The sequence below is a fragment of the Staurois parvus genome, unplaced genomic scaffold (genome assembly GCF_062004578.1).
Source record: "Staurois parvus isolate SC_StPar_1 unplaced genomic scaffold, SC_StPar_1.0 ptg000712l, whole genome shotgun sequence".
Lineage (NCBI taxonomy): Eukaryota > Metazoa > Chordata > Amphibia > Anura > Ranidae > Staurois > Staurois parvus.
In genome coordinates, this window is record NW_028318508.1 from 329,966 (window position 1) to 357,731 (window position 27,766).

Genomic DNA, 27,766 nt, shown 5'->3' on the forward strand with positions numbered 1-27,766 from the left:
TTAGAACACCTGTCAGTTTTTATTGCTGTCTGTGTTCCCATTAGGGAGATTCACTCTCTCTATTTGTTCTGTTTACCATTATCATTGAAAATAAAAGAAAATCCCACATTGTGGGTTGTCCCCAGAAAAGTAATAGAAGGGAAATCTCCCAATGGGGACATTAGTTCTGGTGACCTGGGGGTCCCAAGGAATTCTGTTATTTTGCAGGGATTTCCTCTCACTTCATGTTTAGCTATGGGACAGAAAGCAGGGGCGTATTTACTATAAGGCAAACAAGGCATTTGCCTAGGGCGGTATTTTTGAGGGGGGCAGCACTGCCCCCAGAAGAAGGAACATGCACAGCATGGGGACCAAGTGGGACCAAGAAGCTGCGAGCTGCTTGACAGTGTATGCAGAATCTGACTCTCGTTTCCGGGGATGTCCGGAGCTTTGAAGGTGTCTGTGAGTTTCTTTCTCGCTCTTGTCGGGGGGCTGCGGTGGGTGTATGAGGGAGGCAGTGGTAGTGGAAGGCTCTCTCAACGGCTGGGGGAGGAGGGAGGTGGTGTTGGTTGGTTTCAGGTTCTTTCCTTTGGGGGGAGGGTTGCTGTTGGTGTCATGCTCTCTCCGCGCTTGGGAAGGGGGGGGGATTTGGTGTTGGTCGATGTCAGGCTCTCTCCTTTGGGGTGTTGGTCAGTGTTATGCTCTCTCCACAGTGTAGTGGAGGGGGGGGGGTGCTGGTTGGTATCAGGCTCTCTCCTTTAGGGTGTCGTTGGTCAGTGTTATGCTCTCTCCAGTGTAGTGGGGGGTGCTGGTTGGTATCAGGCTCTCTCTGCGGAGAGGTTGGGGTGGCTGATTTTTGTGTTGCCTAGGGCACCACAACAAATAAATAAAGGTTTCCAGAACTAGCTCTTCTAATCAGGCTATTCAGTAATTGAACACTTAATTTCCTACTAGCTGTTCCATCACAAGCTGCACGTGCCCACATCAAACATGGCTACACTGAACAGGAAGTGCAGCTGACAGTTCCTACGTAGTCCCCGCCTCTTGCCCTCTCTTCCAGTCCCCGAGCTGAGCATGCGCGCCCTGCGCTGACTGACCTTGCCTGCAGTCACCATGTTGTCCCGGAGCAGCGTCCTCATCTTCCAGCCACAATGGTGAGAAGGCGGCCAACGCTAAATTCCTGGAGATAGGAGGAAGGGCGGTGGGGAAGGAGAGCGGCGAGGAGGTGGCCGGCGTGTGTGTGCCCCTGTGCGGGGTGTCCTCAGTGAAGGGGCGGGGGTGTACTAGGCCGCAGCAGGCTCCCTGAACCTGGAGGTGTCACAGACAATGAATGACAGAAAAGTTGAGACGAGTGCAGACTCCATAGACTTTCTCTGTACTGGGGCTTGTATGTAGGAGGTGGTGACCTGTGTCTGTATGGAGGGCACATGGTGAGTGTCATGGCCGGGGTCACCCTCCTGTCACCATGGAGACCCCCACTGACCTTCATCTCTCTGCTCATACAGCTGAGTCCAGACTGATACCTCCTTCTGTATGAAGTCAGCAGATGACGATGTTGATTCGTTCAGCTTTATTCTGATACAAGGTTACAGTCCATGATCCATCCTCTCCTGTCCTCTATTATCTGCCCCAGGAAATCTTTCTGTCTGGACAACTTTGTGATCCCTTCACTTCTTCTAGACAGGAGCCGGAGGGTGACCCCACTTACAGAGAACAGAATGGTGTCACCTTCATACCTGTTGATTAACCACTTGCCTACAGGGCACTTATACCCCCTTCCTGCCCAGGCCAATTTTCAGCTTTCAGCGCTGTCGCACTTTCATGCAGCATTGTACCCATATGAAATTTTTATCATTTTTTTTTCTCACAAATAGAGCTTTCTTTTGGAGGTAATTACTCTCCACTGAGTGTTTTATTTTTTGCGCTATAAACAAAGAGCAAAAATTAAAAAAAAACAAATTTTTTTTTTTTGTTTCTATTATAAAATTTTGCACACAGGTGAGCAAGGAGAATTCTTCTCCTTCAGTGATGTGCATTGATGAGTCTGCACGGATGGGCAACACTGATGTGGCACTGCTGGGCACTGATCATCAGGGAACTGATGATCAGTGCCGATCCGGCCTCTGACAATTGCCAGCTATCTGCAGTACTTTCTACACGCTGTGACAGCTTGAGGAAAGTGCAGCCGATAACTGGCAACTGCATTTACCAGTGATCTGCTGTGTCATTGGACATGGCTGATCACGTGGTAAAATGCTGCTGTGATTGGCCTTTTACCATAGCACGTGATCAGCTGTGTCTGTAGGACACAGAGATCCCCGGGGGTGGCTGGCCACGGTGAAGCTGCCATTCGGCTATCTACAGTCGGCAAGTGGTTAATGGGGAAATGTCAGCAATTCTACAGCTCTGCTATCCCCTCCTGTCCGCGTGTTCCCTGTTAGCACTCCTACAATGCCCAATGGGCTCCTAGTGCTATTCACCCCAGTGTCTGATTGCTGGTTTGTGAGGGATGACTGGAGGCTGAGGTCCAGACAAAAGGTAGACAGGAAGTGCTGGTTCACATATATGCAGATTGGATGCGGTTTGAACCACATCCACATGACACGTATAATAACATTGCTTCCTATAATGCTTGTTCACATATGTCTGGTGCACTGGCAGTGCAGATTGAAAAAGAGTCAAGTCCGATTTCGGAGCAGTGTGGTCTGGTTCAGGTGCAGATTACAGACTGTTGACTTCTATGAGAACCGTTTTTAAACCACACGTGTGAACAGGATAAAAATCCTGTCCTGAACCTGATGTAAACCTGACATGAACGTGAAGCGCTGAACAACTACTGTCAATTAGCTGTGAAACCTGAGCTTCAATCCGCACCACACATGTGTGAATCAGCTCAAGGGTTATAAAATAACTCGCATCATACAGTGCTGCTACAGTCTAAATATTTTGACATCCGTGCATTCTCTACATATCCCTGGTTCACACCGCTGCAATTTCAGGTGCGACATGCGATTTACACATCGCAGCTGAAGTCGCATCAAATGTATTTCTATGGCACTGTCTTAATAGGTGCAATTTCAAGTATCGTGATGTGCATTACTCTTTCACCACTTCAGTGTGATCTGTCTCTCATAGACTATAAGGTAAATGGCACTTTAAATGGGACCAAATTGCACCACTTTGAAATCGCATTTGGTGTGAACCAGTGCTTAAACAGGAGCTTCAGGGCCGGTTCACACCACAGTGTGTTCCAGATGCTTTTGTACATGCATGTTTTCAATGCATTCCTGTGCATTTTCCCCACTTTTTTTTTCCTTTACTTTAAATTAGGACATGTGCATTTTTGGCATGTTTAGATGCGATCCAGTGCATCTTTGATGCGTTGTCCCGAGTTTCAGTACCGTACAGTGCAGAAAAAAATGCAGTATGTTGCACTTTTTTCTACTGGAACATACTGAAACTGACTGCACTGGTGTGAACTATGCCATTGGAAACCATATAACCTACTATCCATGCATTTTTCATGCAGTAAGTAAACACACTGGACTGCATGTGATGTGATGCATCCCCCAGTAGGTTCAGCAAAAATTAAAAGTCAGCAATTACAGCGCTGTCTTCATCCGGGCCAGTTCTTTGCCAATCTTTGGGTCCCTGACACCGTGTTAACTGTGGGCATTCGGCTGTAATTCCTTGCAGCTTCACACTGCGCATGCATGAGCTGCACTGCACTTTGTGAATGGTCCTGCAGCCTTCTGGGACCTGTGATGTGTCCTAGAAGACTGTGGGCAGGAACTGTGGGCAAATTATCCTAAATGTGGGTGAAGTTGCCCACTACCTGTACCTCCCCATCTCTAAACACGTATGTATGTCTCCTCACCTATCCAGCACTGTCCTAGCTGCAGCCAGACTCTCCTCCACTTCCTGGTCTCACAGGAGACATTGAGAGCAATGGGAGCTACAGTCTCCTGTTGTCAGTCAAAATCCTGTAAGGAGGGAGTGTGTGTGTGGGGGGGTGTGGCTTACCAGCGCAGTGTGTATCTATGGACTCACACAGGCTGGCTCGTGAGCACGCCCACACAGGTGCCCCCTTAGCACCGCACTGGTTGGTGGGGGGCATTCTTGGAAAGAAGCAGTGGACAGCTCTGGCAGGGGGACCAGGAGGAGATAAGAGGCTGCTCTGTGCAATATCATCATACAGAGCAGGTAAGTATACCCTCTTCTTAAAAAAAAAAAAAAAAAAAAAAAAAAATGAAAATGAATTATCACTTTAGACAATGTCTTCCCCTCTGCTCTTATGATTGCTGCGCAATTAGTCATGTGACTGCCAAGCTCCGCTGAGGTTGTCTTTGCGGCTGGTGGGCATTGACTGTTTTACAGGTGACAATATCTCAGAACAACGGATGCCGGTGAGTTGAAGTCACTGCTCTATGGATTCTGTGCTGTTGTTGAGGCTGCACAGACAGGCACACCTGCTGGGACTTTGCAGTCACTTGGAAATGGGTAAAAGGATTTCCCAATGAGATTTCTCACAATCTGTTTGCAGCAAATCTAAGAGCAGTGGGAAGGCAGCCATTCAACTGTGGGTTATATTCATCTTTCCTTCTAGAAGGGACATTGTCTCCTTGCCCATGTAGGACAGAGTGACATTGAGGAGACATTACTAAGACTGGAACAGACAGAATCTGGAGTAGCTATGCATGGTAAGTCAGCTTCTAGCATTCATTTTCAAAGTTTAACTGAGCAAGCTTAGCCTATATCTAATTGGTTGCATGCACAGCTGCTCCAGATTTTGAATACATTCTCCCCATTGTGTTTATAAAGGCCCCTCACTCCTATTCTACTTTAGCATCATTCCCCAGATCTGTGTTGCAGGCTGCACTAAAGTTGAGCCAAGCACTGACACATGGGAAGGTCTCATGTTCCTCCATATGCGTTAGCACTGTTATTTTCTTTGCATGCGTAGTGAGGGAGTGCTGGTAAGAGTACAGGGACGAGGGTCCTTTCCAAACACTAGCACTTTGCTGTGAATGGGTAAGGTGACACAATGTAAATGTTCGCTAGCACACCACGGATCTTCAACTAAGTCTGATCATTTGTTTTTATTAAAGTAAGATCACATTACAAAACAAAAAGTGCAACATTGGATGAAGGGGCCCTGCACAGCTCTGAAACGTTGCACTTTTTTGTTTGTAATGTGTTCTTTCTTCAGTAAAAAAAATATGTAGGCTTAGTTGAAGATCCATGGTGTGCTGAGATATATTTACACTGTCTTGTGGTGCATACTTCAATATCCAGCTGGTGGTCACTGCAGCACCTGGTACTTTTGAGGGCTTATTCCAGCAACATGTGCGATGGGAATATGGACTGTTATGGGTAAGGTGACAGTGAAACTATTAGGGCTTGCTCACAAGAACGCAGTTGCTGCACTAACACAGTCGCTGCTTGACATCTGTAGTTGGTGCATCTCTCCATATGCAGACTTTGTGACTTCAGAAACATGCCCCCGCACTCACAAATGTCAGATTGGGAGCAGCCACTGCATCACGATTGACATCACTATGACTGTCTGCATGGAATACTTGTGCATCCCGTGCTGGAAAACGCAGCACTCCACGGGTGTACGTTTTAGTATGCACCATGTGAACAAGGCCTAAAGCAACTGCTGCAAAATAAGAAACCTAAACAAATATTGCTGCCCACAAATAAAAGAATAAATAATCTGTAACCCCATCTACACCATCATTCGTTGCCCTTTCTTCTGCATATGACACTTAAAGGATTGTCGGTTGCCTGGACTTTCTCTGTGCTCTGTATTTTTATCAGCCAAACTCCAGCATCATTACAGGCTCAGGCATCCGAACACCCAGAACATTCTTCTGCAGAGGTAGTGTAACTTATCAGCAGAGAAAAGATTGGTGCAGCTAGTGGAATGGTTGGTAATAAATGCACCACAGTTTAACATAATACATCCAAAGCAAACTGTACAACATTCCCTACTACATTTTCTATTAATATGTGAGAAAATGCACTTGCATAACCTGTTATCCACCATTGCTGCCTCCAGGTTGCAACACACTGCTTCTCCAAACTTGTGGGTGGGAGAGCCTATGCACTTCGTATCACTAAAAGGGATAGCACAGGCGCCAACAGCTGTCCCTCACTTAGCTTGGAGGAGCTGTAGCTCCCCTTAAAGGAAACCTATGGTCACAGCATATACTTTCATTTTGTAACATCAGCAATGTAATAATACAAACAATAGTTATTTTTGACAATTCAATGTAAGCTTGCTTGCAAAATCTACTTCCATGTTGTGAGTTCTGTCTCCTGGCCATCTTTTTCCACAACTTCCTGGACTCTGGATTCCTTGCAGCTTCTTCTCTGCTGTTTACTTTTGATTTCTAAGGGCTACCTAAAGCATGGTACCTTGCTGCCTACAAGCAGTGATTCCTGTGCTGATTCCACCTCCTGAAACTCCTTCCCCCAGCACCTCTGTAGAAGACAGGCTCTGTGAATTTTGTGACATTCATACTGAATATGTCCTGCTTGCTGTCCTCATTTGTTTCTATGTATCCCTACAATGTTACACAATAGCAACTGTCAGGCAACTAGAATTTTCAAAGGTTGGCTCTGTTCATCCGAGTAGTTTACTTTTCTAGCTAAAAATCCCGAAATACCTTCCATTTAAATATGTTGGACTGTAGTTCTTTAAGCCCTTGAAAGAGAAATATAGAGTATATTAAAAAAAAAATACACACACCCACCTAGGTGGTTGGTGCATCTGTCCCCTGCTGCTTCTAAGACTGAGAACTAAGTGATCAAAGGACGCTGATTGATCAGTCTTCAGTGAATACAGAGCTTTCTGCCCTGCTTCTCCAGCGCCCACTGGAGCCTCAGGCTATGGGGGGGGGCAGGAGCGGCTGGCTCATGCTTTCAGTGGCTTGCTGAGAAACTGAGCCAGGCATCTGGGTGGATCCCGATGTTAAAGTCAGAATTGATCCAGAGCCTGGAGCAGCTGAGTGACAACGGGCTTTAGCACTTTTGTTATCCATAGAAGAAGTAGGGTCAAAAAAAGCTTTCTCCTGTAATGGAGAAAAGGTTGGCATATGAAATATAGGAATGATATAAGCAGTAGAGAAAACAGATAATCTGGTTGGTTTTCAGATAATTATGATATAGATGTAGTATAGAGGATCATGTTAATGGATTTCTTTGGCTACTTTCAATAATGCATCTAAATTACTGTTTTATTTTGTTGCTTCCTTTTAAACCATTGCAATAACAAACCTGTCTATCATACCTCTGTATTTTTAAAGCATTGTTCTGTTACTTTTCTCTTGAAGGGGTCAAGTCAGGAACATGGCAACTTTGAAAGACAGTAAGTAGCTTTATTTTAAGATGCTTGTTAATTAAAGCGGTAGTAAACTCTCCCACTCCGATGCTGTTTTCCATCTAGTCCATTATATTAGGTGATTATCAATCATTGTTCATTGTAATTCAGCCCCAATCACATATTTATTACTTGTTTTACATCTTTTAAAAATTGTGCCTCCAGCGATAACCTGGCGCCGTCTTAGGTATTGTTTTCTGAGTTCCGCCCTTTCACGTAGTCCTTGCTGTAATCTCGCTCATGTGCGATCGTTTCTTAGCCAAGCCTCGTTCCATCATTCCTATGGCAACTGTGTTCCGCTGAACATAGCCGACAGTCACATGGTTTTTCAGTGCAGTGCCGCAGGGAGCGGAAAATACAGACACGGCAAACTTGTCAATGGACGGATGGCACACAGAGTGTGCCATCCATCGAGGGAGAGATGTGCATGCTCCAATGACACCATTACAAAGAATGGGACGAATTGTAAGAAAACAGAGCAAGTAAGGAGACATCTAAATGCAGTAATCGGTGCTTTTTATGCTGATTTAAATGTGATAAAGTTGTGGGTAGAGTTTACCACCACTTTAAGCAAGACAACTTTTTGTTTCCTTTTTGTTTGTATGCAAATTGGCTTTGCATTTCATTGTCACTCATCTGCTTTACAGTTACAAGACGTTTGAAATCTATCAAGAACATCCAGAAGATTACCAAATCTATGAAGATGGTTGCCGCAGCAAAGTATTCAAAGGCTGAGAGGGAGCTGAAACCAGCTAGAGTATATGGAACAGGGGCTCTAGGTACTTCTGTTAGATATTTTTCATAGAATTTTTCTCCAGGTTTGGAGAAAAATGGTAACAATTTACTCTTGTAGCGGACCCCTTTACCCATGCACTGCAAGGTTTAAATGCTTATGTCTAGGGGTAGAGGAATAAGCTGTAATACTTACCTTGATTCGCACTTCAGCAGGCTGATGTTATCCTCTTCTCTTTGAAGCTCTGGGTTGTAGGCGGTTCTTGTGTATGATACAGGGCTACTGGTTTCTACATAGAATGTGACACCGCTAGCCTGAGAGTCGAAGAGAAGAGGCTTTGGGGGAATGATTGCACAGTGTAGAGGAAACCTCCACAAAAGGAATAGTGTAAGTATTACACTCTATCCCTAGACTTAACAAACATTTAACCCTTGCAGTGTAGGGAGCCCCTACAGCAAGGGTAGTTTTGGGGGTTTTTTTCTTGTGTCTTCAGTAGGGCTTCGTCAGTGTTTGTTGTTAGTACTGGTTTAGGTGGAGAATTCATTTAATGCTTTGGAAAACTAGCTCATTTCAAACTGACAATTTGTTTTTAACAAAAACCAGTTCATTTTAGGACTGCACATATGGTATCAATGAAGATTCCTGTCCTGTCTGCTTGTAGTCCATTCACTCTTCTTCAAGCTTTCAAACTGAAAGCCTGTCCAGAGGTCTGGAAGGGGAGTGTACAGGAGCCTGGCATTGCGCCAATAATGCACTGATGATGAATACAATGCTTTGCAGGCTCCTGTAAGGAAAAAAACGTGCATTTATATTTTTTTTTCCTAAAAGGTGAACTAACCCTTTTTAAAGTGTTTTTTTTTTTCCCTGAAGGGTGGGATATGAAAGTTTTGAATGCTGGATATGGTATGTCTTACTTGAAGTGAGCAGTGTACCATTGCTAATTTGATGATTCTGCTATATTTGTATGAAAATATTGCAGCTTTTACGCAGGATCTTGCTGGCAGAAGGTAGCAGCTAGATCCTGTGTAAAAAGTGCTCTGTATTAATGTAAAATTTGAGAAGCGTTTACATGTGTACAGCATTAAAGTGTGAAAGGCCTCTATTGGTCACAATTGCTGCTCAGCTATTTGCTCTGATGCAGGCAGCATAAGTTGCCTGTACCCTATCAACGAAAGATGCCAGTCCAATTACAGACACCATAAAATGCCAGGGCCAATCACAATGCACAGGCAGTCAGTTCCCCATCAGGTTCATGTGTGGGGTAAGGGGGAGATTGGTTCTACTGTTCTCAGCATCCTGACATTGATATTTTGAAATGCATGAACAGAGTAATTGGGTGGTTGTTCTAGGTGGGAGAAGACCTTTTATACTGTTTGTATAATATTATACACTGGCAGAAACAGCTCCTCCCACTTGCTGTTAGTTCAGTCCCAATGGACTGGTTGTGTTTCAATGGGAGACACATTCTCCAATTCAACCTCTAGATGGCACTATTGTATCATACATGCCATAGGTCATATACACTGTATTGCCAAAAGTATTGGGACACCCCTCCAAATGTTTGGATTCTGGTGTTCCAAGCACCTCCATGACCACAGGTGTATACAATCAAGCACCTAGGCATGCAGACTGCTTCTACAAACATTTGTGAACGAATAAAACCTGCCATACATGGGTCGAACTCTGAAAGAATTTTCTTTCAAAAATCTTTTCTAAGAATTTTGAATCAATGTTGGGACAGTCGTATGGGAAATATAAACAAAAACAAAAATGAGCATGAGCTGTGACCTGGCAGGAAAAGAAAATTCTTGGCCATGAAAATTCTTTTCTATAGCACCATGAGGTGAAATTGAAGGCTTGGTTGGTTGAATTTCGAAATCAATAGTGGTGCCATCGGATTACAAAATGCACAAAATTTGCGATTTTCTAAAGAAAATTCAGAATTTGCCCCATGTATGGCATGTATAAGGCTGCTTTCACACTGAGGAGTTTTCAAGCGTTTTTGCTTTTAAAAAAAGCACCTGAAAAGCTAAAGTAAACGGCTTCCCTGTGTATGTGAATGTATATCTATGTATGTTTTCACACTGAGGCATTGTGCTTGCGGTGCTGTGTAAAAACTCCTGCTTACAGCATCTCTGGGGCATGTTTGGGGAGTTTAAAAAAAAAAAAAAAAAGCCTCAAAAGTGCCTCTTCCCATTGAAAGCAATGGAATATGCCCAAAAAGCTCTTCAAAAACGCATCTGAGAAGCGTTTTTGGTGCAGTTTTTAAATCACATGTCCTTTAAAAAAAAAAAAGCCCAGAAAGCGCAGTAAAAACACCTATGCGATTTTGCTGTGTTTTTGCGCCAGATCAGTGTGAAAGTAAGGCTACTTTCACACTGATCCGCTGCAAAAACGCATAAGCGTTTTACCGCGCTTTTGCCACACTTTCTGAGCGTTTTTACAGGTCACGTGACTTAAAAACTACCAAAAACATTTCTTAGAGGTACTTTTCAAGCGTTTTCCATCGATTTCAATGGGAAGAGGCGTTTTTTGGGGCGTTTTTTTTTTTTGTTTTATTTTTTTTACTCTCCACACATGCCCCAAAGATGCTGCCAGCATGAGTTCTTACACCACAAGCGCAACGCGTCCCTGTGAAAACATACATACATATACATTCACATACATAGGGAAGTGTTTTCTTGAGCTTTTCAGGCGCTTTTTTTTTTTTTTTTTTTTTTAACAAAAACGCTTCAAAAACTCCTCAGTGTGAAAGTAGCCTTAGTTGTGCTCAGGAGGTCAGTGATTTCAAGCGTGGTACCGTGATAGTTTGCCACCTGTGCAATAAGTCCATCCGTGAACTTTCCTTACTACTAAATATTCCCCGGTCAACTGTTAGTGCTTCTATAACAAAGTGGAAGCAACTGGGAACAACAACTCAGGCACGTAGTGATAGGCCACGTAAAATGACAGAGCAGGGTCAGCACATGCTGAAGCGCACAGTGCGCAGGAGTCGCCAACTGTCTGCAGAGTCAATAGCTAAAGACCTCCAAACTTCATGTGGCCTTCAGATTAGCAGAACAGTGCATAGAGAGCTTTGTAGAATGGGTTTCCATGGCCGAGCAGCTGCATCCATCCTTACATCACCAGTGCAATGCAAACCCTGGGATGCAGTGGTGTAAAGCATGCTGCCACCTGACCTCACAAATTCGCTCCTGGAAGAATGGTCAAACATTCCCACAGACACACTCCTAAACCTTGTAGGCAGCCTTCCCAGAAGAGTTGAAGCTGTTATAGCTGCAAAGGGTGGGCCAACTGATTATTGAACCCTACAGACTAAGACTGGGATGCCATTAAGGTTTGTGTGTGAAAGGCAGGCCGACCAATACTTTTGGCAATATAGTGTATGTCAGAAGCTATTAACCATTGATTAACGTGACACGTTCAGTTGCTTAATTAAATGTAGAACAAAAAAAGAGCCCAGCATTCAACAATGGTATCTAAGTTTTCATTGTCGAAGACAGCTTGGTTAATTGCTACCAAGGCTTTTGTTTTAAAAGTCCACTCAAACATTCAAAAGTAATCTGATTTCTGTTTCTAAGACAAATGAACAAACAGATCCTTTTCTGTAAGTTTGAGGAAAAAACTCATAAAACAGACATAAATGTATACCAAATGCAACACAAGATATTAGCAGTGGCAGTCTGTATCTCTCTCAGAACAGGGTTCTATAAGGTATAGTTTTCCAAGCAATTCTGTATAAATTGTCAGTTGAAAGTGCTAAATATTTTTCTCTCTCCTTTAGCATTGTATGACAAAGCTGAAATTAAGGCTCCTGAAGACAAGAAAAATCACCTCATTATCGGTGTGTCCTCTGATAGAGGTCTTTGTGGTGCTATTCATACATCTGTGGCTAAAGCTATTAAAAGTGAAATTTCCTCGCTCGCTGGTAGTGGAAAAGAAGTTAAAGTGATTGGAATTGGGGACAAGTTGAGAGGTTTACTGCAAAGGTAATTATAAAGACATGTAACCACTTGCCTACTGGGCACTTATACCCCCTTCCTGCCCAGACCAATTTTCAGCTTTCAGCACTGTCAAACTTTGACAACTACTCAGTCATGCAACACTGTACCCATATGAAGTTTTTTTCACACAAATAGGGCTTTCTTTTGGTGGTATTTAATCAGCACTGGGTTTATTTTTTTGCACTATAACTGAAAAAAAAAATGACCAAAAAATTTGAAAACACATTTTTCTTTGTTTCTGTTGTAAAAGTTTGCAAATTAAGTAATTTTTCTTCATAAATTTTGGCCAAAATGTTTACTGCTACATTTCCTTGGTAAAAAAATAACTTAAATCTGTGTATATTATTTGGTCTTTATGAAAGTAATAGTCTACAAGCTATGGTACCAATCATTGAAAATTGATCACACCTGATGTACTGATGTCCTATCTCATTTCTTGAGACACAAGCCAAAACAGTACAAATACCTTCCAAACAACCCCTTTTTTGGAAGTAGATAGCCCTAGGTATTTAGTCAGAGGCATAGTGAGTTTTTTGAAGTTGTAACTTTTTCCACAATTCTATTAAAAATTAAGGTGTGTTTTTTTTTTTTTTTTTGTTTTTCAACAAAATTGCTATATGAAAAGGTTATTTCTCCCACACGGCATATGCATACTTGCAAATACACCCTAAAAACACATTCTGCTACTCCTGAGTATGGGGATACCACATGTGTGACACTTTTTTCACAGCCTAGCCACACAGGGAGGCCCAACATCCAAGGGGCACCTTCAGGTGACCTAGGGGTATAAATTACACCTTTAATATCCTGACTACCTATTACACTTTTGAAGACCCTGGAACACCAGGACAATGGAATTGCCCACAAAATGACCCCATTTTGAGAAGCAGACACCCCAAAATATATTCTGTGAGGCATAATGAGTCTTTTGCACATGTCATTTTGTTTCCTACAAGTTTTTGGAAAATGTGGAAAGAAAATGAAAACTTTTTTTTTTTTTTAACACAATGTTGTCTAATTTCCAACACATAGCATGTACATACCAAAAATAACACCCCAAAATACATTCAGCTACTCCTGTGTATGGGGATACCACATGTGACACTTTTCCACAGCCTGGCCACTTAGAGAGCCCCAACATCCAAGAAGCACCTTTTAGGCGTTCTAGGGGCAAAAATTATACATCAAATTTCCTGACAACCAATCACGTTTTTGAAGCCCCTGGAACAACAGGAAAGTGGAAACACCCACAAAATGACCACATGTTGGAAAGAAAACACCACAATGTATTTTGTAAGAGGCATAATGAGTCTTTTTTGAACATTTCATTTTTTTTTTTTTTCCCAAAAGTTTTCGAAAATGTGGAAAGAAAATGAAAATGTATTTTTTTTTTTTTTAACACAGAGTTGTCAATCTATAAGATATTTCTAAAAAACAGCATGGACACAAGAATTGCACCCCAAAATACATTCTGCTACTCCTGATTATGGGGATAACACATGTGCAAGACCTTTTCAATGTCTGTACAGATTATGTGCCCAGCATTGCAACAAGTGTAACACAAAAATCAACAAACCCTGTATAGAAAACAATGTAAACAAAAGATTGCCTGTGGTATGAGGTCCAGGTCAATACAGGCAGCAGGCTGACATCCAGGCAGCAGGCAGAAACAAGGTCCATAAAAAGTCCTGGGTCAGTACAGGCAGCAGGCAGACATATGGTCAGCACAGCCAAAGAATGGTTAAGGCAGGAACATGGTCCATAAAATGTCCTGGGTCATTACAGGGAGCAGGCAGAGATATGGTCAGCACAGCCAAGGTATTTGTCCAGGCAGCAGGCAGGAACATGGTCCATAAAATGTCCTGGGTTATTATAGGCAGCAGCAGGGGCAGACTGACCATTTGGAAACTCGGGCGATGCCCGGGGTCAGTAGGGGGGCCCCATGAGATGCCCCTGGTACTTTTTTTTTTTTTTTTTTTTTTTTTTTTCCCATAGGCTTTTTTGAGTTTGGGCTAGGACACAGGGGCCCCATGATCCCCTATTGCCCGAGGGCCCCATGAGTTGTCAGTCCGCCCCTGGGCAGCAGGCAGAGATATGGTCAGCACAGCCAAAGCCTTGGTCCAGGCAGCAGGCAGGAACATCAGGCTTAGGGCCTTGGTCATATAGGACCAGGGCACAGGGATAGAGGCTTCGTCCCACCCAATCTCTTTGAAGCCTCCAGACAAACAGACCCTGTTCTGGGAATTACAAAACCCGGAGAAAACCAAAAACTGGTTTTCTCTACTCTGAAACCCCTCACATATGAGAGACCCCTGTGTTATCATGAATCCTACTACTACAGTAGTAGGGCAAAGTATCAATCCAAGCAGCAGGCAAAAAACATGGTCGATTAACAGGCCGAGGTCCATCCAAGAAGAAGGCATAAACGTGGTTGATAATTCAGACGGCAGGCAGAAGCATAGTCCATAAACAGGCCAGGGTCAGTTCAGGTGGAAGGCAGAAACATGGACAAACATTGCAAACGGCAGGCAAAGTCATAGATGATAAACAGGCCGGGGTCGGTTAAGGTAGAAGGCAGTGGCATGGTTGGTTGAGCCAGCAGGCAAATGATCAGCAGAGATATTGAAACGGGGAAATGGCAGGCAGTTTGAAATATGGGCTAATATTTTAGTAACGTGCAGTCTCCGATGCACAGGCCTGGTTGGGAGGGACAGGGGGGAAAGTGAAAACTAACTTCTCCTCTGCTGCATACCTGACGTCTTTTTTGGCATCTTCAACCTGCTTCTGTTGGTGGAATGCTCTCAGGGAAGCGGCTGTCATGAAGTCTGCTCAAAGAATCTGAACAAATTCTTTCTGGGGGGGATCCTTGCTGATAAGGAACGTGACAACTTCTATAAATTTGATTTTAAATAGGGCTGCAACAACTGATCGTTAAAATCCACCTCCGCCATGTAGAGATTATAATCTTGGATGGCCGCAGGCTTTTGAATCGGACCATGTCTTCCAGTAATTTCCACCAAGGTGTCATTGTGGATGGTGGACAGGACGTAAACGTCTCTTATCCTTCCAGTTCAGGGCCAGCACTTCGTTGTTTCTTAGGCATGCTGATTCTTTGTAGCCTGGTATTCACTAGAGATTGTGGGAAGCCCTTCCTGTTTTTTTGGGAGGTACCACGGGCCAAGGTTTTATCACAGTACAGGTGCGGAAAAGGGGCAGACTGGTATAGAAATTATCCATGCCAATGTGATGGCCTTTTTGGAAAAGTGGATAAGCCAGGTCCCAGACAATTTTTCCACTTGTTCCAATGTAGGTTAGGCACTTGGGCTAGAGCTGGGAATCTTTGCCTTCATATACGCAGAACGCATATAAATATCCCCTGGCTCTTTCACAAAGCTTGTAGAGCTTTACTCCATATCTCGCCCTCTTGGAATATATTGCTTAATTCCTAGCCGGCCAGTGAAGTGGACAAGGGATTCGTCCACACATGTTTTTATCGAGGACAAGAACTTCAGTAAATCTTTGGGGGGAAAAATTAAGAAGTGGGCGAATTTTGTATAATTTGTCATAGTTGGGATGATTTCTGGGATGGCACTGGGTATTGTCACTGAAATGAAGGAAACGCATGATCATCTCATAGCGTGACCTGGGCATTACAGCAGAATAAACTGGCATGTGGTGGATTGGGTGTGTGGACCAGTATGCATGTCCATTTTTTTTTTTTTTTTTCCTGTCCGCTCTGTTTGCCCCTCCAGTGCTCACTGGAGTGCTGGGCTGTGGAGGAGGTGGAAGCAGCTGGCTCAAGCTGTCAGTAGTGCGCTGAGAGGATGAGCCAGCTGCTGACCAGGCATCTGGGTGGATTCCGACATTATTGTTGGGATCCCTGCAGAGCCTGGGCCAGCTCTGTGATGTTGGCTAAATCTGGGTCACAGGTGTGCACTCGTGTTACCCACAGGAGAAGTATGGCCAAAAGAGCTTTGGCATACTTCTCTTTTAACAATATGCTAGTTAACTTAAAGTGGGGTGGGCCTTCTTAAAACAGGAGGTATTTGCCTGTAAATTTTTCCTGTAAAAATGAATAGTTGTAATGAACCACTTTTTAGTTTTTTTTTGGCAATACAATGTAATTTGAAAGGCAGTTAAAAGTTCATGTGACTCCTTGTGTGAGGCCTTTAGCTGCATATACATGATTATTAGGATAACTTTTTTTTTTCTACTTGGAGAAACCTTTTTTGAGGGCGAGGTGTAAGTTTAGGTTCATAGAGTAGTAGTATTGGTGGCGTAATATAATGCCAGTTTTGGAGAGGAATCTTTTCATATAGTAAGAATTATACGGAGGGTGCAGTGAGTCTTTTAGGTTGGATAGGTAAAGCCAGACCACATAGGGTTTTGCTGTTGTTAGCACAAGCAGCCCCTTGACCTTCATGCTATTCCTAAAAGCTACCACAACCATTAACCTAAACACTAAAGGCAAGCTTCTACCCTGACACTTTAAGTGCAAGGCAAGTCAAGACTTAAAGCAAAGCGCCACCCAAAAGTGGAAGTTCTGCTTTAAGGCAATGCTCCCCATTAAGGATTTGCACCTTTTGGGGGCAAGGGGAGCGGGTACCCGAATTTGACAGGTACCCTCTCCAACTTCCGGTCCAATCGCCTAGGTGATTGGAAGCGGAAGGTGTCCTCCCTAACTCCCTGTAGTCTTTTGGGACACGTGATAGGTCCCAGAAGACTACAGGACCATTCATGAAGCGCAGCGCTACTCGTACAAGCTATCACAGCCGGGTGCCCACACTGAAGATGCCAGCCTTCTGGAATACAGGACGGCTGGTGAAACAGGGTGCGGGGGACACACCGGGGGACCGAGGGACAGGTAAGTGGCTGTTTTTTAAAAGTCAGCAGCTACAGTTTTTGTAGTTACTGACTTTTATTTTTTGACAGGGTGAGTGGAACTCCGCTTTCAGTAAGCTTGCTCCTGATCCCACCCCTCATTCTAAGCCTATTTTATCCACCATGTGAAAGGAAAGATGTCTATACTTGCCTATTCAGAGGCCTTCTGGTCTGATCGCATTATCGGGTCCCAATGCCTTCATCAGTGTAGAAGAGGGATTGCCAACAACAGATTCCCCATAGTAAGCCTGTTGGTGACCTCATTTGCCAGGCTCTGCAGCCGTTGTCAGTGATTTTTCCTCTTCACTGAAGCTGCCGCTAGAGCAGGGCATGAAATTTCCACTCACCTGCTCGCCAATGGCGAGTGGAAATTATGGTAGGGGCGAGTGCTTCCCCCAGGGCCCTCTTGCTGAGCAGGCTCGGAGCTCAGGCCAGATTTGTCATTGGCACTGGGAGCCGTCAGACCGCTCAATAGCTGAGCGCAGTAAAAGCAAAGCAAGGAGTGTGTGCTGTGCTCTCTGCCTCCCCCTAGAGTGCAGTACCTGGATCTGTGAGTGAACAACGAAGTACTGCAACTTTTTATGGGGGGGGGGGGGTGTGTGTCTGTGTATGTATGTTCATGTGTGTATCTGTACATGTGTCTGCGTGTATATACATGTACGTGTGTGTGTGTTCGCGCATGTACGTGTGTGTGTATGTATGCACATGTGTCTGTGCGTGTGTATTTCTGTGTGTACATGTATCTGTGTGTATGCGTGTCTGTACATGCCTGTGTGTGTATACATGTGTCTCTGTGCATGTGTGTACATGTTTCTGTGTGTATGTACGTGTGTGTGTGTGTGTGTGTGTGTGTATACAGGTGTCTGTGTGTGTGTTTGTTGGTGGCGAGTAACTCTAAGGCCTGGCTAGTAGCTCAGGACTTGAAATTTTAAGCCCTGCGATAGAGAGATCATGTGACTGGACTGGAGCATGTTTAGAACAGGTAAGTATACACATCTATCCTTTTACAGGGTGTATAGAATAGGCTTAGAATGGGGGTGGGAGCAGGATTGCGTTTAGGTAGTTTTTGACATGCCTTCCACTTTACCTCTTAACTTTAGTCCTTAAATGAAACCTACGCTGAGTGAATTGCAGGGGCTAACAGAATGGACCCTGCTGTGTATACTAGTTGCCTGATTGTTATTCTGATGTCAATATTTACTGAGGCACTGACCTGGAACAACTACGTAGCAAAAGTAAAGTCTGAGCTCCTGATCTGCCTGTTACTGTCAGGTTTGTGATTTTGAGTAGTTTTGAAAATATTGGATCAGCATTCACTGGTAAGGAAACTCAGAATATCTCGAACTAAGCAATGGCAGCCTCCCTTTTTTCAGTATAGGGTTTTTATTAATTTAAGCTTTATAATAAACCCTTAACCTAGTTCATAGCCCCATTATCTTATTCCATCAATAGCCATTATCAGGCCCCCCAAAAAAAAAAAATCAATGCCAAACATGACCAGCACTCAATCCCCAAAAAACGCAACTGTTCCTGCAAAACCAGTAGTTTACCTTTTTATCAAACATAACTTGTAATAATGTGATGTCTTCAGTATATCAAAAGTTAAGTGTTTTGCAAGGTGATTTTAGTAAATTCTCTGTTCTTAGAAAAGGTATTTTAAAACCTATTGACGCTGGTTTCCCATTTTTTAAGGACTCATGGTAACCACTTCCTGATCAACTTTAAAGAAGTTGGTAGAAAGCCGCCTACTTTTGGTGATGCCTCAGTTATTGCTTCTGAGCTGCTGAACTCTGGCTATGAATTTGACCAAGGATCTGTGGTGTTCAATCGATTCAGGTTTATAAAACTTTCCCCTTCTCTTTTTTTTTTTTTTTTTTAGAATGTTTGTTCTATATGATAGAAAACTAATGTTGCCATGTATTTTTGCAGGTCTGTAATCTCCTACAAGACTGAAGAAAAGCCAATCTTTTCTGTAGACACGGTTGCCAATTCTGGTGAGGGTTGACCAATTTTGTAATAGAATAATATTATGTATATTTGTTCCTCATGGTGCTCTCCTCCATTATTAAAGCGGTAGTAAACACCGCTTATAATAACGCTTATCTGTAGATACCAGAAATATCTCCATAAATGTGCGCTGTTTAGGAGATGTGCGCTGTTGTTTCAGTGTCACCTACACATGCACTCTGAATGGGATGGCGTACTAATGCCATCCCTTTAGAGCTCTGTGCCATGTTTTCCCGTATGCTCATGAGTGATGTCATTGCAGCTCGACCATTAAAACAGCTACAGCCCACAAACCCAGAAGGAAGATTGGGTAAAGATGGAAGCCCTGTCAGCCATAAAAGCATGCCACTGAAGGGCTGTGTTTTAAGGCAAGTCTTTCATAATGTGCTAGTATGCGATGCACATTATGCTTTTAACTTGCAGGGATAAGCATTTGCTGCTGTAATAAGGCCATTTAGCAGCTAGTAATATCAGTCACTTGTTTACTACCCATCCAAGAAACATTTTAGAGCGTGACCTTGCTTTGTGCACTGGTGCACAGTCATGTTGGTACAGAAAGCGGCCATCTCCAAACCTTTCCCCAAAGTTGGGAGCATGAAATTGTCCAAAATGTCTTAGTATGCTGATGCTTTAAAGTCCCCTTCACTGGAATTAAGGGGCCAAGCACAACCCCTGAAAAAAACATCCCCACACAATAATCCCCCCTCCACCAAACTTTAAACTTGGCACAATACAGACAGGCAAGTACTGTTCTCCTGGCAACTGCCAAAGCCAGACACGTCCATCAGAGAAGTGTGATTCTATAGAGATCACGTCTCCACTGCTCTAGAGTCCAGTGGCGGCGTGCTTTACACAACTGCGTCCAACGCTTTTCATTGCACTTGGTGATGTAAGGCTTGGATGCAGCTGCTTGGCCATAGAAACCCATTCCATGAAGCTCTCTACACACTGTTGTGCTAATCTGAAGGCCACACAAAGTTTGGAGGTCTTTAGCTATTAACTCTGCGCACTGTCATGCGCTGACCCCGCTCTGTCATTTTATATGGCCTACCACTTCGTTTTTGAGTTGCTGTTTTTCCCAGTTGCTTCCACTTTACAATACCACTAACAGTTGACCGTGGAATATTTAGTAACAAGGAAATTTCACGGATGGACTTATTGCACAGGTGGCACCACGCTTGAATTCACTGAGCTCCTGAGAGCGACCTATTCTTTCACAAATGTTTGTAGAAGCCGTGTGCATGCCTATGTGCTTGATTTTATACACCTGTGGCCATGGAGGTGATTGGAACACCTGAATCCAATTATTTGGAGGGGTGTCCCAATACTGTTGGAAATATAGTATATCAGGGGTCTATTAAAGCCCTAATGTCACCTCTGTACTCAGCCTGTGCCCAGTCAGTTTCTTTCATGGCTAGTGTCCAGAGTTAAACAGCTCTAGGAATGGAAGCACTCAGAGCGAAGTGCTTCCAGTTTACACTTCCACAGGGTGAATTCACGTACAAATGCTATAGTGGCTTTGAGTTTCTTTCCATGTATAATAGATACAGTGGTGGTGGCAAAGGGTAAAGAAGATTCTTGGAACAACTCCTGCCTTTTGAAGACTGTTGGTATATTGGTGATTTCTTTAGTGGAAAATATTCATATATATAGATGCATAGAATACAGTATTTACATATGTATGTTAGACACTTATGGTAGCTGAATGTGGAGAAAATGTGTTTTAGAAACCAGTGCTCATAGTAATTTTTTCCCTTTCCAGAAAGTATCAGTATTTATGATGACATTGATGCAGATGTGCTGAGAAATTACCAGGAGTTTACTTTGGCAAATATCATCTATTACACATTGAAAGAGGCCACTACAAGTGAGCAGAGTGCTAGGATGACTGCTATGGACAATGCCAGCAAGAATGCTTGTAAGTAAATCTATGCTGAAAATAAGGAATAATCATAAATGTCAATGTTTATTTCATGGATTTCTAGTATTACTGATACATTTTGTGAGCATGGATTGTGGCATTCAGCAGTCTCCTGAAATTTTACTGGGCATTTGTGAAGACCCAACGAGCATCCATTTCTGTCCACAACATAGGCTCAAAAGTGTGGGAATTGTCCAGCTATTTGGGAATGTAATTGTGGAACAAATGTTACTTCATTAACATTACATTTTTTTTCCTTTAGCTGAAATGATTGACAAATTGACATTGACTTTCAACCGTACCCGCCAAGCTGTCATCACAAAGGAGCTTATTGAAATTATCTCTGGAGCAGCTGCCCTGTAAGTAGAAGGAATTAAAGCGGTTGTAAATGCTTAATTTTTTTTGTAACACACACATTTATTAATTTCTGCTCTGCGCAATGGAATTGCACGCAACAGCCATGAGTCTGCATGCACACTGGATGTTTTTACAGCTGCTGTTTTTGATGTTTTTTTCTACAGCCAGTAAACTCCCCAGCATGTTACCCTATGAGTCCATGCACACATAGACTGTAATCAACGTTTTTTTGTCAAGGACATTTTTGGCTGGAAAAAAACCCAGGACCAGTGGGTTTCTAGAGGAGTTTTTTTGCTGTAAAAACGCTCTAACGCTGAAAAACGCAGTAAATCACGGCAAACCAGTGTTTTGGACTTTTTTTTTTTTTTTGCTAAAAAAAAATATATATATATTTCTTTGGAAAAATCAATTCTAAAAAACACCAGTAAACGCTAATGCAAATACTCTGAAAAACGCACGTTTTTAGCGTGACTTTACACAGCTAACGTTACCAGCATTATTGAAACACCCAGTGTGCATGGAGCCTGAACCTTCTCTTCTGAGAACCCCCCCCCCACGCTCTTGGCTCCTCTTCTCAGTTCTCCCCCGATAGAAAGCCTTTTCCTATGGGAGCACATCTGCAGGCTCAAAGTTGACCTGCATGTCTGGTGTCCATAGACACACAGCAGAGTAAAGGAGAGCTGCTACAGATGAGCACAGTGCTGGATTGAGTGAGGACTCGGGCAAGTAAAAGGGAGATGGTGAGGTGATGATATGGTAATGGAACTTTTTTTTTTTTTTTTAACCTTAGTGCAGGGAATGCTTTTAGATAAAAAATCTTAAAGCTTTAGAACCATTTTGATGCTTGGCTGAGCCTTTTAATAGACGGCAAGGTAGACGCCTGAGCTTGTGCACCTAAGAATTCTTGATTGCTCTATTGTGTTCCATACACTATCTGGCTCTTCTAGTTCAGGAACGATTAAAATAATTTGAAGCACTAAGGAAATATGTTTAAAAAAGATATTTTCTTTTTAAATAGAACCCACCCACATATGCATCTGATGCCTTTGTGCACAGGTGTAGTGTGGTCCTATCTCCACCAGCAGTTTACAGGAGCTGCAGTAACACGTTTCATATGCAGTACTGTAAACCTTCATGCTGTGTCTCTGTCAATCAGATGTGAAGTTTGTTTTTAAGCGGCAGTAAAGGCTGTTGGGGGGGGGGGGGGGGATTTCCTCCTTGGACGTTAACAGCATAATAGCACATTATGAAAGACTTACCTTAAAATGAAGTCCTCACGGCATGCTGTGACAGGGTTTCCATCACCCGTTTATCTTTTTGGGGGCTTCGGTTGCTTGAATAGCTGAATCTCAATGACGTCACTCCCGCGCACAGTGCTCTGAACTGACGGCATGCTGTCCCTCCTGAGTGCATGCAGCGGTGACTTCACTGACTGCAGAAGTAGTGAATATCTCCTAAACAGTGCACATTTTAGGAGATATTTCTTGTACATACAGGTAAGCTTTTTTTATATACCTGTAAGCACAAATGAGCAAGTTATGGTTACTACAGCTTTAAAACTCCATTTTGAAAAGTGAGTAATTTTAGTCCTTTCATCAGGATAGACAACTGTGTACAGGACACAAGCATGTAGGATTTCCAGTTGTACAGATTAGTTTGAATATACATTTACATATTGTATAGTGCGGTTTTCGTTTTGCATGTGTTTGAGCATATGATTTTTTACTTTAAAATAACCTGTTAAAACAAGCTTGTAGCTTCTATCTTAACAATGCATATCCTTCTTACATTTTATGCATTTTGCATGGTGTGTGCTTTAACTTGCTTGTTCTGTTTCTAACACTTTTACCAGGAGTTGAAAATAAGAATCATTGTCACCAGGTAAAATATTTTAGTTTTATTGTATCAAAGAAATATACAATTTACCTTTTTATGTACTTTACCACTTGCTGACTGATGGTGAACAGTTGTATTGTGTTGTATTTGCAGGGTCTTTGTTTTTTCCTCCATGATATATACTTTAATAAGGCTCTCTTTACTATACTTTTTAAATTGCCAAATTAGGTTGAAATTAGCCTGGAGTGAGGGAATTACAAAATTGGTGACCTTGCCTGGTTGTCTCTGGTTTTAATACTTTGTGTCACTGATCTGGAACAAGTACAGGGGTTGGACAAAACTATATAAACACCATGTAAAAGAATGAAATTGTTAACTAATGTTAACAATTTTAATTGTATGTTGTAATGGTGTTGTACCGACTTTGGCATCCAAGATGCCTTGAATTCTCCTGGGAATTGACAAATATAAGCCTTGGATGGTGGATAATGGAATCTGATACCACTCTTCATGCAAAAACCATTCCAGTTCTCACAGAGATTCCGGAGGCAAAAAAACTAGCCCGGACCTTGTTCTCCAAGATTGGCCATAGTGGCAAAATATTGAGTTGCGGCACCAAGGGAAGATACAAGACTTTGTCTGCATGCTCGTCAAACCACGATTTGACATCACCAGTTGTGTGAATCGGAGTATTATCACCTTAGTAAATGACGCTGTCTTTCGGAGACCATGTCTGCACCATGGGGTGCACATGGTGGGCAAAATTTGTACATTGTCACTGGCAGTGACTCTACCTTTTCAAGAATATGATGGGGCCTACAGAATACCAAGATACCGCCACCATTCTTTACACAAGACAGTCCTAGTCAAGACAGTGTTCGTCACACGTAAACAAGTCCAATGGTTGGGAACAGTGTGAAGCTTGATTCATCACCATTTTTACAGTCTTCCAGTGATCTATAGTCCAAAGTTTATGGATGTTGTACCACTCTCGCCTCTTCTGCGCATTAATAAATCACTAGCAGTTTGGCAATTGCACCTCACCGTGAATGTTTTGCTTATGGAGTTCCCTCAGTACAGTTTGTGGACACGGGCTTTGGAAGACTGAGATTGAGCTCTACAGTCACTTTTACAGCAGTTGTTTTCTTATTCCGGGTCACAATCCTGCATAATGTCCTTTTTGTCTTTCAGTCAGTTGACCATGTCAACTGTGCTTATGCATATCAGATGATATTTATCCGGAAACCGTGTATGCTGCCATACCCTTTGATACCGTACCTGGTGACACAGCAAATAAATGGGCAGCTTCAGTCACAGAGGCACCAGCTAAGTGGGCACCAGCAATTTGTCCTCTTTGAAGCTCCATAAGCTCTGACATGACTCTGCATTAACAGCAGCGCACGCAGTGAATGATGAAAGTGAAGCTTCCAATCTGTTAGCTATGCGTCTCATCACATAGCGGAAACAAAAGCACATTACATCACTTCCGCTTCCAACACAAAACATGTTGTCACTTTCATACCTGGAAATCATGTAGCGTTTCTATATTTTTGTCCGACCCTTGCATGTGGCCAGTGAAAGGGAAAGCAAAAACTGTTCATCCACATACTCGTTTTGTGATATAAAATATTGAAGCCTTAGAACTAAAAGAACTATTAAGCAGGGGTGTGGAAATGTTTGAAAAAACTACTTGTCCAGGGACTAAATTGGTGCCCCAATCTACTTGTCCCTCATGACAATCTACTTGTCCTGATAAAAATAAATACATTTTAACCAAAATCGTATTGAAATCTGAGGTGCTTTATGGAATGTCTGGGGCTTTTCAATACCAAAGGAGCTTTATGGTGACTTAAACGTTTAATAATTTTAGCATTGTGCTGTTTATCTCTTCCTCCCCTCCCTGCCTCTCTCCAGCACCACACCCAGGGACTAGCAGGGAAGGCAGAGACCTGGCAGTGTAATGAGCACCGATTGGCTGCTTCTCAGGAAGGGGGCATGTCGGACTTATCCTTTATCCGTTTTGCTGCCAGAGCCGTTTTTGCACGTTTAAAAAAAAAAAAAATCATTCAAGGCCTGAAGATTACACACAACCCCCAAACATGATATATTTTCTGAGACTCTAGAGAATAAAATAGCGGTAGTTCCAATTTTTATGTCACACGATATCACAAAGGTTTCAGAAAAAATACACTTAAGTTAATTTTATGGCACAAAAAGCAATAAATTATCCAATTTTTTTGTAAAATATAAAAATCGAGGTTGCATCGAGGAAATAGATTTCCAACATGTCAAACCTTAAATTTGTGTGTGCTCGGGAAACGGCAACAAACTTTAGTACTCTATATTTTCTATAGGCAACACTTTTAAAGCTCATTATAAGTCATCTGTTTAGTGTTACGAATGAGGCCTGGTTCTAGAATTATCGCTCTCATTCTGGCGTGCGCGGCGATCTGTAACGTGTATCACAATCATAGTTTTCATTTGTAGGCGCCCCAGCATGTGCTTTTACGTTTCGTGTGTACATATGTGGGGGTGGGGGTCTTGAAAAACGTGGAGGGGGGCGCGGATATATTCTTGGGTGCAACTTACATTTTGTAAAAGTTTAAAAAACCAAACTTTTTACTTAACTTTTTTTTTTTTTTTTTTATCACATGGGGACAAAATGTGGTGATTTTTGGTGACAGGTTCCCTTTTTTGAGACATATGGGCTTGATGCCTGGGAATCTGTCAACAGGGACCTGGCAGTGACGTCACATCACTTCCGGGTCAGGACAAGGAGGGGAGGGGACATGCCCGCTTTCCTCCCTCCTCTATAACCGCATCCCAACATACTGCCGGCAGCCACTAACTGGTCCCGGGCCCGCAGATGGGGCAAGCGCAGCCCGGGACATATAATGGGCAAGGGGGCGGCGGCTAGCACTGTGGGCTGTGTGGAAGCAATTGGGGGGGCAGCGCTGCCGCCTGAATGCTTCCACCAGACAGATGAGCCCTGCTGCTTGCCCTAAAGGCAAAAAAAAACTACCTGCCTGGTACCCGGAACTAAGTGTCCCTGGCGTCAGGCTATATGAATTGCACATCCCTGTATTAAGCTATAGGAGCTCTTGGCTAGCCTTGATGTTAAATCTGTTTTTAAATGTGAAATAAATTCCCACAATCAACAATATCTTTTGTAGAGGTGTGCTTTTTTTTTTTTTTATTTAAATCTGACAAAAGACTTTCCTCTGTTAAGACGTCTGCCTGTCCTTCCTAGTATAGCTACACTACTAGTACATCACAGTGTAAAGCTGGCCATACATTATTATGGCTGGATGGAAAAATGCCCTGGCTGCCAGAATACTTGAACAGCGGCTGCACCTGACTGAATGCACATGTTTGGTAAACAACGTTCTGCTTGGCAGCGACGGGGCACCCACTATGCAAATTTCAGTAGGTTCCTGTTAGTGTATGGCCAGCTTAACCCATTCAGTTTGTGCTCTTTCCTCCTAGGAAAGCTTTGTACAGATTGGTCCTTTTGCTTTATAAATATGGTCAGTGTGTGGCTAACCAGTCTTCCATCCTGAGCAATTGTTCATCTAGTCATTTCACAGGATCAAAAGTATTTATATCTACCAATGTTTTGTTGTAAGATACTTCACTAAATTTCCACTGTTGAGGAGGACCAAGAAAACGTTTTGGAACCTCCACTCCAGTGGGATTTGAGTCTGATTTGGGATTCAAGATTATAAAAATGCACCTTTTGCACTTTCTATGCAGTAAATAATCTGATATATATTTGTTCTCGTATCACGCCTTTGTTTAAAAAAATATTGTTTTGTGTTTTCTTAACTTTCATAATAAGATATCCCTTTCCTTTTCAGATAATGTAATTGGGCTTACCTGGCTATCTGTGGATTTTTACATCTGCAACAGAGTTGGTTCATTTTATGAAGAAAACCAATATTTGTAAATTATATTACAATAAACACTTACGTGGACATTATTTTGTGTTTACGGCCTTGGGATGTTTTTCTTTTATGTTAATGTAACACTTGGGATATGTGCAGTGTTTGTGAGAGATGTTTACAAAATGCTTAAAACTTTATTTAACCACTTGCCGCCAGCTAACAGTACATTTACTGATAGTGGGCAGCACAGCCAGGCACTGTGACGTACATCTACATCACAGTGCATTTCCAGGTTTTCAGGTGCATGTGCGCACAGCACGCGTTTGTCAGCAGGTTACAGCCAGTGATTTTGGCTGTGCACTTGCTGATCGACTATGGCCAATCACAGCACAGAGCTCTGCATTAACAGAGAGAACTCTGTAAACAGAACAGAGAATAGCGATCTGAGTGTTCTCCCTGAAATCAACTGGTGAGTCCAGGCAGAAAAGACAGCCAGGTCCTGTGAATCAAAGCAGCACACATACACTGTTAGGCACACAATTAGCCCCTTTATGATCACCTTTGTTACCCATTAGTGCCGTTAGTACATTTTACAGTATTATATCTGATCACTGTATTAGTGTCATTAGCAACTTTGGTGTCCGTATCCATTCCAGTTCATTTTTTTTTAAATTTGTATAATAATAATAAAAAAGCCCAGTGGTGATAAAATATCACCAAAATAAATCTCTATTTGTGTGAAAAAAATGATATAAACTTCATTTGGGTACAGTGTTG

General features: G+C 42.7%; 1 protein-coding gene across 3 annotated transcripts; it reads left to right on the plus strand.

Annotated features, from left to right (window-relative positions):
• The first annotated feature begins 1,008 nt into the window (after window positions 1–1,008).
• On the plus strand, window positions 1,009–27,084 carry ATP5F1C (ATP synthase F1 subunit gamma). Of its 3 annotated transcripts, XM_089653431.1 has the most exons (10): window positions 1,009–1,133; window positions 7,320–7,354; window positions 8,014–8,145; window positions 11,884–12,088; window positions 18,677–18,820; window positions 18,914–18,978; window positions 20,754–20,909; window positions 21,175–21,271; window positions 23,122–23,150; window positions 26,963–27,084. In XM_089653431.1, the coding sequence occupies exons 1-9, from the start codon at window positions 1,093–1,095 to the stop codon at window positions 23,126–23,128; spliced, it is 882 nt and encodes a 293-aa protein (XP_089509557.1). In that variant the 5' UTR covers window positions 1,009–1,092; the 3' UTR covers window positions 23,129–23,150; window positions 26,963–27,084. The 3 variants fall into 3 exon arrangements, with proteins under 3 accessions (XP_089509557.1, XP_089509558.1, XP_089509556.1); XM_089653432.1 differs by lacking the exon at window positions 23,122–23,150; XM_089653430.1 differs by lacking the exons at window positions 23,122–23,150; window positions 26,963–27,084 and having other exon boundaries at window positions 1,054–1,133; window positions 21,175–21,275.
• The last annotated feature ends 682 nt before the right edge of the window (window positions 27,085–27,766 follow it).